Raw genomic sequence first — 12,606 nt, forward strand, 5'->3', positions numbered from 1 at the left:
CCTTATTTGAGAAAGAGAGAGAGAGCACAAGTGGGGTAAGGAGCAGAAGGAGAGGGAAAAGCAGACTCCCTGATGAGCAGGGAGCCCAGTGTAGGACTCGATCCCAGGACCCTGAGGTCATGACCTGAGCTGAAAGCACACTCTTAACTGACTGAGCTACCCAGGCGCCCCTACTGAAAGAATCTTTTCATTTTTTCTACCTCACTATCAATTCTCCTAGATTCCACTGTGAACCCCCCACCTTGGGGCTTCTCTCAGGTAAGACAGCCTGACTTAACCTGGGAGGCAGGCAGAGAGAGGCGGCAGAGGCGGGGAGAGGGGTCAGGGAGGCCCAGGCAGCTCACCTTGTCCTGGCCTCGGGCTCCCCTCTCCGTGGCATCTTGCTGCTCCCACGTTCCTCTCCATTCGGTGAGCCGAGGAAGAAAACCCTGAGAGGAGAACGTGACATGGGCTTTTTTTACCTCATGGTAACACTCCACCTTCACCCTAACTTAAAAAGTGGGAAACCTGCCCCGTTGTTTGCACCCAGACAGGGACAGGCTCCCCACTATAATCTCAGGCTAAGATCCCAAGCACAGTACGGTGTGGCCCACACCCAAATCTCATCCCTAACGTTAGGGTGCATACAGGTCGCACCCCGCCATTTAGGTTCTCTGCTTTGCTGGTGCCGGTGGCTGTGTTTGCGTGGGGATGCTCTGTGCCTTACGCACAACGCCACCTGAGGCGTGTGTATCTCCCTCTCCGGTTAAGTATAAACGGAATATCAGATATAGAACAACACGGAGCATTTTCTCCATGCTTGCTTCTGTTCCCCTCCTTGCTGGATTCAGATTTGTCTATCTATTCTTTTCTCTCGAATCATCTCCGGAGGAAAACCAGGCAAAATCCGTGCAGGGGTTCCACTTCTTCCACAGACTTCTTCTGGGCCTTGCAGGCAACTGCGCAGGGGTGTGGAGGCGTGTGGATCTGGAACTTGGTCTTTCTGGGTTGACATTCAGCTCTGGCCCTTCTGTCTTGTCACTCTGGGTGATGACCTAATTCAGCGCCCCATTTGTCTCATCGACCCAGTAAAGGCAGGCCATGGCTCCTAACTAAATGTCAAGAAATATAGAACCCTGGCACATAGTGACATTTAATCACACTGGCTGATAAGGATAATCGGCCATTTCTGCCTTTCAGCTCCCATGGGACCCTTTTCCGGGAAGCTGACAGTCTGATCTGGCCCCTTCTTGCCTCCAGGACCCCTCCTCCAGCTTCCTATGACCACACATCACCCCACCCTATTTCTGTTCTCTGCACACACCAGGCTTGGCCCGTGCGGGGTCTCTGCTGCTCCCCAGCCTGGCGCTCTTCCCTCTGATGCCACCATGCTGGCTTCTCTGGGTCACTCACTCGTCACCCTAGTGTCATCTCTGCAGATCTGAGCCACCCAGTGAGAGTGGGTAAGAAAAATGGGGTGGAAAGCTTGCCACAGAATATTGTGTAGCTATTAGAAACGTGAGATGAGATACATTGCTCAATCAAAACGGCTCAAAATGGAGTCACTTGTGCTAAGCTCCATGTCACCAAACTGAAACTTAAGTACTATTTGGGTTTTCCCAGAAATGGAGTCTTAAACCAGCCAATCAGGAATCGCCTGACCAGCACTATGAGGTACTCTGCCTGATAGACCCCTGCCAGCCCCAAAGGAAAGTGCAATAAGCAACCTACATTTTTTTTGCCTTATCCATGTCTTGTCCGCCCTCCCATCTGCCTGGAAGTCTTCCATTTTGTACAGCTCCTCAGAACTCCTCCCTGTCTGCTAGATGGGATGCTGCCCGATTCATGAATCACTGAATAAAGCCAATAAGACCTTTAAAATTTACTCAGTTGAATTTTGTTTTTTTAACAACATAGAAAGATGGGTGGACTGAGTGAGTAATATCAGCACAGAGGAGAGACAGAGCGTGCACACGGGTACACCAGCAAATGCCTCCAAGGGCTGCCGGGGTGGGGCGGGGCTGGGGGGGAGGGAAAATGCAGCCCCCCACGTCAATCATCACTCCATCTACCTCCATTCTCCAAATAGTACACATCACTACCAAATACTTAGAACACAACAGGTTCTTCACCCACACATGAAGAATTTTCTGTGCTTTTAGTACTAGGTATACTGGAGCATACTTATTATTAGTTAAGATATTACAGTAAAGACTAGCTCCGAGTAAAATGGGAAGTCAATCTCCTGACATGTACCTAGTTAAATTAAAGGTGCATTGATCTATTACATAAAAAAGCAATTCAACATTTCAAATTCTTTTTTTAAGTCATTACCATAAAAGGCAAGAATACCATTGAACTTTGAACAAGAAGTTCAAAATTCAACTGAATTGCAGTATCTCAGAAATATCATTTTAATATGTGAAGGAGAAATCTACTTTCAGTTATAAGTGAGAAGAAATTTGGCAAGAGAACATCAAATGCAGCTAAGATGAAGTCTTCAGTATGATAAGCAGCACTCCCTTGTGTTACAGACACAATGACCCTTTACCCCTAAATATTTCATCATATAATTTCCCAATAAAAAGGTTATGCTCTTATATTATCTTAGTAAAATGACCAAATCTAGGAATTGAATTTTGCTATAGTGCTTCTTCTCTAATTTACAAACTAAATTCAGATTTTTACAATGGCTCCAATACTCCAGGGAAGATCATGTTTTTTAAGGTTATACTGAGATCCAGACAACTAAGATACAGGGATGTTACCTTTGAGAATGAATCTATATCATGAAGATAAAAAATGCCTCTTTCTAGGATGAGAAACAGACTCAATCAAGAGGGATTACTTAAGTATTCAAACAGCTATTGGGGTGATCACTTCAGCTACACATGGCAAAAACAAAACAACGCAGAGATTCGCTGCAAGGATGACACGTGAATTCTTGAGGTGTTCGATACTGTTTTCAGGATGGGAAGAAATGGTTGCAAGTATTAGGAACCAAATTGCGATTCCCCCCAAATTCACATATTGAAGTCCTAACCTTCAATGTGACATATATCGAGACAGAGTCTTTTAAAAAGTAATTAAGGTTAAATGAGGTCACAAGGGTGGGGCCCTAATCCAATAGGACTGGTGTCCTTATGGGGGGGGGACACGAGGTGTGCACTCACACAGAGGACAGGCCATGTGAGGACATGGTGGGGAGCGGGGAGGTGGTGGTCTGCAGGCCAGGAGGAGAGCCTCGCCAGGAACCCACCGGGCCAGCCCCCTGATGTTGGACTTGCAGCCTCCAGGACTGTGAGAAATGCATTCCTGTGGTTTAATCCCCCAGGCTGTGGTGTGGAGTGAAATAATAGAGTACCATTCTCATGAGTTTCTTAAATCAGAGTTCATTTTAACACCAAACAGTATAACACCCACCTGGTGCAATGCTCAGGGTATGCAGAGGAAATACAATTTCTTTAAAAAGTGGAAAGGGGGGGGCGCCTGGGTGGCTCAGTCGTTAAGCGTCTGCCTTCGGCTCAGGTCATGATCCCGGGGTCCTGGGATCGAGCCCAGCATCAGGCTCCCTGCTCGGCAGAAGCCTGCTTCTCCCTCTCCCACTCCCTCTGCTTGTGTTCCCTCTCTCACTGTGTCTCTCTCTGTCAAATAAATGAATAAAATCTTTAAAAATAAATAAAGAAATAAATAAAATAATTTTAAAAAAAAGTGGAAAGGGTATAGGGATCTAAAAGGAGGTAAACATTCAAAGCTTCACTCGAAGCGGTAAGACTTTGATATGAGGAGTTGGAGGTAAGTCACTTCTATATTGTAATATCTAGAACAACCAAGCAGAAAACAATACAAAGTGAGATGATCAAAAAACATTGTAAGTACATAGAAATGGAATTCTAAAAATGCCAAGGTAATCTGCAGAAAGGCCAAGTAGAATTTCCAGATATGCAGAGCTGGTTCAAAATTCAAAAATTAGTCAGTGTAAACCACCTTATCAATAGGCTAAGATATCAATTGATGCAGAAAAGCATTTGACTGAATCCTACACCCACTCATATAAAATCTCTCAGCAGCAAACTAGGAATAGAGAGGAACTTCCTTAAGACTTAGCAGATACGCCCAACTGAGTTTTGATAAAGATGCAAAAGCAATTCAGGGGAGGAGGGATAGTCTATTCCAAGACACAGATCTAAACAAACACAGCAACTGATCATTGACAAAGTCTTTTCAAGAAATAGAACAACAGAACATCAACGTGAAAGCAAAAAGAATCTAGATAAGGAGCACAAACCCAAACTCAGAATGGATCACAGACCCACACATAGAATGCAAGCCTCTAAACCTCTAGGAGACCCCACAAGAGAAACCTAAGTGACCTTGGTTGGCGATATGTTTTTAAGGTACTACACTAAAGACAACACAGTCCATGAAAGAAGAAGTTGGTAAGTTGGATTTCATTAAAATTAAAGCACCTGCTCTGTGAAAGACACTGACAGACTGAAGAGACAAACACAGACGGGGAGGAAAAATTTGCAAAAATATACCTGAGGACTTGCATTGAAAATACACAAAGCGGGGTGCCTGGAGAGCACAGTCGGCTAGGCGTCTGACTCTTGGTTTCAGCTCAGGTCATGATCTCAGGATCGTGGGATCGAGCCCCACGTAGGGCTCCGTGCTCAGCATGGAGTCTGTTTGGGATTCTCCCCCTCTCCCTCCCCCTCTGCCCCCCGCCCCTGCTCGTGGGCACTGTCTCTTTCTCTCTTTCCCTCTCTCAAATAAATAAATAAATATCTTTTTTAAAAGAAGAAAAGAAAATACACAAAGAACTCTTAAAACTTAACGAGAAAACAATACAATTAAAAAATGGGCCAAAGATCTTAACAGATACCTCACCAAAGAAGATGAACATCGGCAAATAATCATATGAGAAAATGCTGCACATCATGTCATCAGGGAAATACAAATGAATTACTACTACACACGCAATGGAATGGCCAAAATCTGGAACACAGACACCAGCTGACGGGACGTGGCACCGCAAGAAGTTTCATTCATTGCTGGCAGGAACGCAAAATAGTGCGGCCACTTGGAAGACCGTTTGGTAGTTTCTTACACAACTACACATGCTCTTACCATAAGATCTAGCCATTGTGCCCCTTGGTATTTACCCAGAGGAGCTGAAATTCATGTCCATGCAAAAGCCTGCACACAGATGTTTATGGCAGTTTTATTTACCATTGCCAGAACTTGGAAGCAACTACGATGTTCTTCAGTAAGTAAATGGATAAATGAACTATCAAGCCACGAAAAGACATGAAGGACCCTTAAATAATATTACTAAGTGAAAGGGGCCAGTCTGAACAGGCTACCTGCTGTATGATGCCAGCAATGAGACATTCTGGAAGAGGCAAACTATGGAGACGGTAAGATGATGGGTGTGTGCTGGGGGCTGAGGGTGGGAGGACGAATAGGTGGAGCACAGAGGACTTCGAGGGCAGTGAAAATGACTGTAGGATATTAAAATGACGGATACAGGACATCACACATTTGTCAAAACCCACAGAATGAGCGAGAACCAAGAGTGAACCCTCATGTCAACTGTGGACTTCAGTGAATAGTAACAAATGTGATCATTTTCTCTTCACCTTGGAGGATCTGGATTAGGCTTTTCTTTTTAACTCTCTGCAAGGTGGCAGCCCACTGGCCATTTGTCACAACAGAAACGTCTGCAAATTTAGGTCACTTTCTCTGCCTAGAATAACGGCGTGTAATTCATCCGACATTGAAATCTTCCAAGTGCCCCTCTTAGAAGCAGCCAGTAACCTCCGTGTGGCACGCGATGCTGTGGACACAGCCCATGCCATGGCCACGCCATGACAGCAAGCCCCACATCCTGAGCTTGGGCTGCTGGATGGCGGAGTGGCCGGGCGGTGGACATGAGAACAGCTCCCTCGGGGCAGGGGCTGCTCACCCACCTGCGCAGAAATATTTCAGTGCATCAGCAACTCAGAGAGCTTATACCCACACGGGCGGACCGATGGCCGCCCGCAGGTAAGCGTAGAATTCATCGTGGAAACAGGTGCTGGTGGATGCGTGACATGAGACTCTCGCAGAGGGCTGGCTTCCTGCGTAACATAAAACTTGCACGATGGAAATCCGCTGCAATGCTCGTTTCCTCAGATCTGCAGCAGGGTTTCCCGTGTGCCACCCAACAGCACATGCATTCTCGTGGGCCAACCCACTGTGTTCTGTGTATTATTTCCGCTATTTTTATCTCAGTCGAAGGACGAAGTTTTCACGAATGGTACAAGACTTTTTCATCCTTCTCTAAGGAAGAAGCCTCAGGAAGAGGCTTCTCAATGATCCTCACCCAGTTTCAGTAAAACTCTGTGAAGTATCATTCGCAAGAGCGCATGATTTTCAAAGTCCCGGGGAACTAGAGCAGTTAAGTAGAAAGTCCCCAATGCTTCCTTTTAAATATATTGCTAAGTCTCAAAGGCCTCACGGGGTCATTAGCCAGTCTCCCCAGAAGCACAGCATGCACTGAGGGGAGGTTTACCTGCGTGGGAGAGGGGGATATGAATGTACGTTTTCAGCAGGATTTCGGTCATTGTTTTCCTGACTTAGCCTCTGATTACATTGTCATGTCGCGCCCCACCCCACCCCCACCGCCTTCTTCATAAAGCTGACCCCAGGAGCTCATCCTAGGCCCCAAAGGCTGTCCTTTTTGCCATTTTCTGTGGCTTCTTGCTGCATTGGGACCACCAGCAATGTGTGGAGAAGCATAATCTGTAAGCCCACTTAACCAAACACGGAAACAGTGGTGCGTCCCAGGGACGGGGACACTGTCTGTCCCACCGGGTGGCCTCAGGATCATGCACTTACAGTAGGAGATATTTTGTTAAAGAATCCCCCAAATACCAGTTTTGTTCTGGAAAGCGTATAAGCTCCAGACCCCACAAATCGTGGGCACCCGGTGACTGAAGACACACCAGGCTGAGAGGCCGCCAGAGTCCGCCCGTGTATTAAATATTAGTGACACTTAACACTTTTGGGTTTTTAGAACAAACTGTGCATGGCAGTTCTCTTCCTCCCCTACATGGGCAATGGTGAGCGCCCTACTTTGGAGCGCACGGACTCACACGCTTGAATTGCAGGATGCTGTCTCCTTTGGAGGGGAGGGAGTTCTCGCCGAAGCCGCGAGCACTCGGGCGGGGCGGCCCGCACCCTGGGCGCCGCGGCACGCGGAGCCGTTCTGCAAACCCCCGCGAGTCAAGTGCCATCGAGCAGTGATGTATTCGGCTCAGTAAGTGTTTCCACGAACCTGCCACGTTTTGAGGAGATATGAAGGGAATACAAGTGTCCCGCCCCGTAGGGTTTGCGAGCAGCTGGGGAGAGTAGTAGAGCAAGGTGACTCTGAGCAAGGGCAAGCTGAGTGTCAGCAGGCGGCTGGGGCTGTAGGCGTTCAGGGAAGGTGGGGAGCAGCGTAGGGAGAGGGGGCTTTGGGACGGTAGACCATCAAGTAATCATCTTAGGAAGACTCATCTGCCCTGATGTGAGAGGGGTGTGGGAGGAAAGGGGACGAGGGGGGTGGTTCTAGCAGATCCTACAATGGGGGCCGAGTCAGGCTGAGCTGCTCCCATAAAGAAGAGTGAACTCCAGCCCCGCCCCCACCCCCACCCTGGGCCCTTTACAGAGAAAGCAAGCAGACCCCCCTGAAATTATAAATAATAAGCCCCAAACCTTCTACTAACCACTGGTTCTAACTAACCTGTGAATCCCTTAAACTTTTTTTTCCCCCAAGTATTTTTTTCCCTTCTAATGGGTACAGCTGATGTAAATAGGACCAAGTGCCTGGGCCTTTCAAGTTGGTTTCCTTAATCAGGCAGATAAATGGTGTGGAGGGCCCGGGCGGGCGGGGCAGGCGGCAATCCGGGCCCGGGGCTTCCTGTTGTTCCAGCATTAACATACCTGCTCCCCGGATCAAAGAGAGCCTCGCCTTCCCTGCGTGCTCTCAACAGGGGAGAAAAAAGTCTAATATAATTAAAAATAAGCTGCAATTTGGTATGATCTGAAACTGACAGTTTGTTACCAAGGATTAAGATTTATGGAGAGCAGCTGACTGAGGACCAATTTAGAATTCTCCTGAAACGTGAACCTTTTCTGTAGAGAATTCACTCTCTTTGTGTCTGCTAAGACATTTTCCCAGATCCCCTCATTCCATGTATAGAAACCATTTCCAAGGGGGACGCCACTGCATTTTCCTCCTACAACACATGCAGTCGGCCCAGAACAGAAGTATTTTCATTTTATTAAACATGATCCCATTGACTAAAATAATAGGAAAAAAGAAATAAATATGTAAGAGTGCATTTTATGCGTCAGACTCTATTGGATGGCTTTATTACATTTATTCTTTCACTGGCTTATTCACTCCATAAATGATTTATTGAGTTGGTCAGACCCCGGGGCCACCATAGTGGGCCCGACGGGAGCTACAATGGCAGGATTCCTGTCTCCAGGGAGCCCATGGTTCACCAGGGGAGACAGAACCATGCCCGCAGCTCTGAGTGAGTGAGTGCCCCCAAGGACGGGAACCCCAGCCCCGAGAACCTAGTGTAAGAAGAGGACATGCCCCCCAGAGTGAGGCCAGGCCAGCACGGGAAGGAGGAGGGGGACAGGAGGAGAAGCACGCGTAGTCCCTGAGAAGAGGGGCTCTGAGCACTGCAGGGACCCAAAGGCTAGGGAGGCGGGAGATGGGGACAGAGCCCTGTGGATCACATCAGAGTTTCCATCTTTATCTTAAGAGCACGGGGAGACACTGAGATGTTTTGAAGAGGAGGCTGACATACCTAGATGTTTTAAAATCACTATCCAATTGAAAATCGACGTAAGGAGCGCGAGAGTGGACACAGGGAGGCCACTGGTCCAGGCGGCAGGTCACAGGGGCCTGGCCCAGCGTGAGGACCTGAGAGGTGTTGGGAGTTTGGGGTATGAGAACAAGTGTGGGGGTACATCAGATGTTGGGGGAATAAGGGGGATGGTAGAGATCCTCCCAGGCTTCTGGGGGGCTGCCACACACTGTGGTCACAGTGATGTGTAGTTTCACCCTTGCTGGGTGCAGCCAGAAAGCAGCAGAGACAGCAGTAACTTTCCCAGGGCCTCATAGCTGGGGGGCTGGGGGTTGGTTCCCACGTGGCCCGCTGCTTCTACCACCACGCTGCCTCCCCAGCATGGGCACCCCAGAATCTCCCTGGAACCCCACTGGTGAGCCCATGATCCTCTCTAAATACACCGACGGGTCCCAGGTCAGGCTGAGCCAGTGGCAGGCCCCTCGGTGGGCGGCCGTGTGGCTCGATCCAGCATCAGCCCTCTGTGCTTGCTCCCCACTGAAGCCAAGTGCAGTCACAATCCGACTTTTATAATTTAGTGAACCTTTCACAATATCTCATAAGATATGACTATTAAAGGGAGTTATTGCTGAGAACCAAAACCACCACGCTGACCACTTTGGGGAAAACATGATAAAGGTATGTCACTGAAGAAACTGCCAGCCAACTGATGCAGGTGAGAGAAACAAAGAGTTTGAATGGCTTCTGCACTTGGGTTGGCTGCCGGGGCACTGAAATTATCACGCACCGGGAAGTCTAGGATGCAAACAATGCATCTAGTTGTGGAGGACGCAAGCAAAACCGCACCAAACCAATCAGCAAAACCAGTCTCCAAGGACAAACCTTGCCCCCCGCCCAAAAATCATGGCATGAACATATGATTGTGTATTTCCTTTAAACATATTTACATTAAGTGATTCAAGAACAAACCAACTTTTAATATTAACTGACTGCCAACCGATCCAGATGGCTCTATAAATTATTATTATTATCTGGGCCACGAATCTCTAGGTTCCCTCTACTTAATCAACTACACCTTAGGAGTGCTATCTAAAATGTGAGTCCCACATGTAGAAAAGTAACAAGGGGGGATTCATCCCGTGTGATACTGTAAAGTACTGTCACAGAAATCAGTTGGACAGAAACGAACTACAGAAAAAGACCCAACTATCTTTGAAAAGGTAGCATGTGATGGAGAATGAATTCTCTAACAAACGGCTTTAAGACAAATGGCTGAATGTTTTGGAAAGATAATGTCAGATCCCAACCTCATCATCAAATAGATGTCGAAAATGAAATTATGAGAGTAGCGCGCAGGATAAATGGGAGGTTTCCAAGCTCGGCTGAGGGGTAGGTCCTAGGCGTCCTTATGTTTTCCAGCTCCTCAGAGGGCTCCCGTGTGCAACCAAAGTAAAGATCCACAATACAGATCAATATTTATATAATATTTGCTTTGGGAAGATAAACAACATAAAGGAAAAGATTGAAGCATTTCAGTGACCTCAGAATTAAAACTATCGGTTGAGTCCATAAATTAAAAAATAAGGCATTAAAAGGTAAATAACAAACTTGTAACTTTTTGCAACTCTATGACAGGCACAAAGTTAATATTCCAATGATGAGATCGTACAAATCAAAAAGAAATTGGACCGTCAGAATGCACGCACTCACGCACACACACACGGCTGCTCACGAAACTGATGTGTGAGATACATAGCGATGAAATAGTGAAGCTGTGTTCGAGCTCACTAGGAATAAAAGATGCAAAACTAACCACTTTTATTTATAATATTGGTAGAAAATGATTTCGGCTCAGGTCATGATCTCAGGGTGGTGAGATCGAGCCCCACGTCAGGCTCCGTGCTGGGTGTGGAGCCTGCTTAAGATTCTCTCTCTCCCTCTCCCACTCCCACCCCTCTCTCTTTCTCTTAAAAAAAAAAAAAAGAACAACAAAAAACCATAACAATGGCTCAATAAACTTTCAACAGTAAGTGAGCTGCCTGGAGACCCCCGTGTTCTGCTTCTCTGGCTACAAAGTATAACATTTCAGTTGTGTTACAGAACTTTCTGCCGGACTGTGCTGGGGAGCTGTCCTCGCCTCTCTGTCCAGTGCGCTTGCCAGTAGCCACGCACACAAACTGAGCACTTGATGGGGCGCCTGGGTGGCTCAGTCGGCTGAGCATCTGCCTTCGGCTCAGGTCATGATCCCCGGGTCCTGGGATCGAGCCCCACATCGGGCTCCCTGCTCAGTGGGGAGCTGCTTCTCCTTCTCACTCTGCCTGACACTCCCCTTGCTTGTGCTCTCTCTCTCTGTGTCAAATAAATAAATAAAATTTTTAAAAAAAAAAAAAAAGAAAGAAAGAAAGAAAGAAACTGAGCACTTGAAATGTGGCTGGTGCAACCAGGGGACTGAATTTAATGTTACTTAACTGTATTAAGTTTAAACAGTCAGACATGACTAGTGGCCACCGTACTGGACAGAAGAGATCTAGACTGCCTTGTTTTTCCAAATAGGGAACCTGAATCCCAGGAAGTGAATGACTGGTTTGAAGTCTTACAACTAAGCAGGGAGAGATCACGCAAATCAACAATGGTATCATACAGACCTATGGACTCATTTCCAGGTTAATTCTACCCTACACGAAAGGGTGCAAGGATTCATATTCCTTTGAATACTTTTGAAGAAAAAGTGAGAGAATTACGAGATTCTTTGTTCTCTCTAAATTCTCTCCTGGTCTCAAACAGCTTTTTGTGATGATCTTAATTCTTATTTTAGAATGTAACATCAAAGAGTCTAAATCTGATCCATTTTGTCCATGTTTCATTTAACAAAGACTAGAGTTAAAATGAAGGAAGTCCCATCTGGAAATCACAAAGCTGTCAAATATGAAGTGTGTTGTGTAATTTGAAAAGACTTCTGGGGCGCCTGGGTGTCGCAGTCGGTGAAGAGTCCAGCTCTTGGTTTCAGCTCAGGTCATGATCTTGCGGTCACAACATCGAGCCCCGCACCAGGCAGCGCACTCAGGGCGGAGTCTGCTTCAGATTCTCTCTCTCTCCCCGCCCCCGCCGCCCCTCTCCTCTCTCTCTCTCTCAAATAAATAAATAAAATCTTAAAAAAAAAAAAAAAAAAGACTTTCATGCTTCTCTCACACACTTTCAAACTGGAGACTCAAACCCTACAACCTGCAGGTCTCCAGAAGAGCGATGCTGTTGAATCCATATGTGTGCATGCATGTTCCCTCGCACATGAGCACACACATGCACAGGACCACATGCACGCGCACACACCTGCACACAAGCACACGCGTGCACACACGTATGCACAAGAGCACACACATAGGCACGCACACGTGCACACACCCCTCCAGGACATTTCGTGCTAAGCTGTATAAAACTGACAGAACAACTAAAATCCTGGAGTTATTTTTTTAAACAAAAAGAAAAATCCTGAAAACAAAGTAGAAAGGAAAAGCATTAATTGGACATTAAAATTGAGATGAAAATCAGGGGAAAACATAAAGGCTCAGCTTCACGTCACTTCCTCTCAGGACAAAAGCAAGAAGGTCCAGAGCGGAATAAACACATGGGAAAGGTGACTGGGGGGGTGGGGGGTCCTTACACCTTTAACCTTAAACTTGAATCCAGCAGCTCTCTGTATATATGTGAGTGTGTATTTCCACATACACATCATGGCATCTTTGTACTTTATATGCATTCACTCCTTTGGCTAAAATACTGC

The 12,606-nt window shown here is 46.8% G+C and overlaps 1 protein-coding gene across 2 annotated transcripts in view; it reads right to left on the reverse strand.

The window, feature by feature from the left end:
* The window catches only part of LOC123836817 (uncharacterized), a 93,511-nt gene that overhangs the window by 11,879 nt on the left and 69,026 nt on the right, over positions 1-12,606 (reverse strand). For both annotated transcript variants that reach the window (XR_010413851.1, XM_054505642.2), the window contains one exon: positions 345-428. Coding sequence is in view for 1 of the 2 variants with exons in the window: in XM_054505642.2 (XP_054361617.1) it covers positions 345-428 (84 nt within the window). In the remaining variant the exon portion in view is untranslated. The remainder of the gene's footprint in view (positions 1-344; positions 429-12,606) is intronic.

This window comes from Mirounga angustirostris, unplaced genomic scaffold (genome assembly GCF_029215605.1).
Source record: "Mirounga angustirostris isolate CCGP_5_RB_7025 unplaced genomic scaffold, mMirAng1.0.hap1 SCAF_8, whole genome shotgun sequence".
Classification (NCBI taxonomy): Eukaryota; Metazoa; Chordata; class Mammalia; order Carnivora; family Phocidae; genus Mirounga; species Mirounga angustirostris.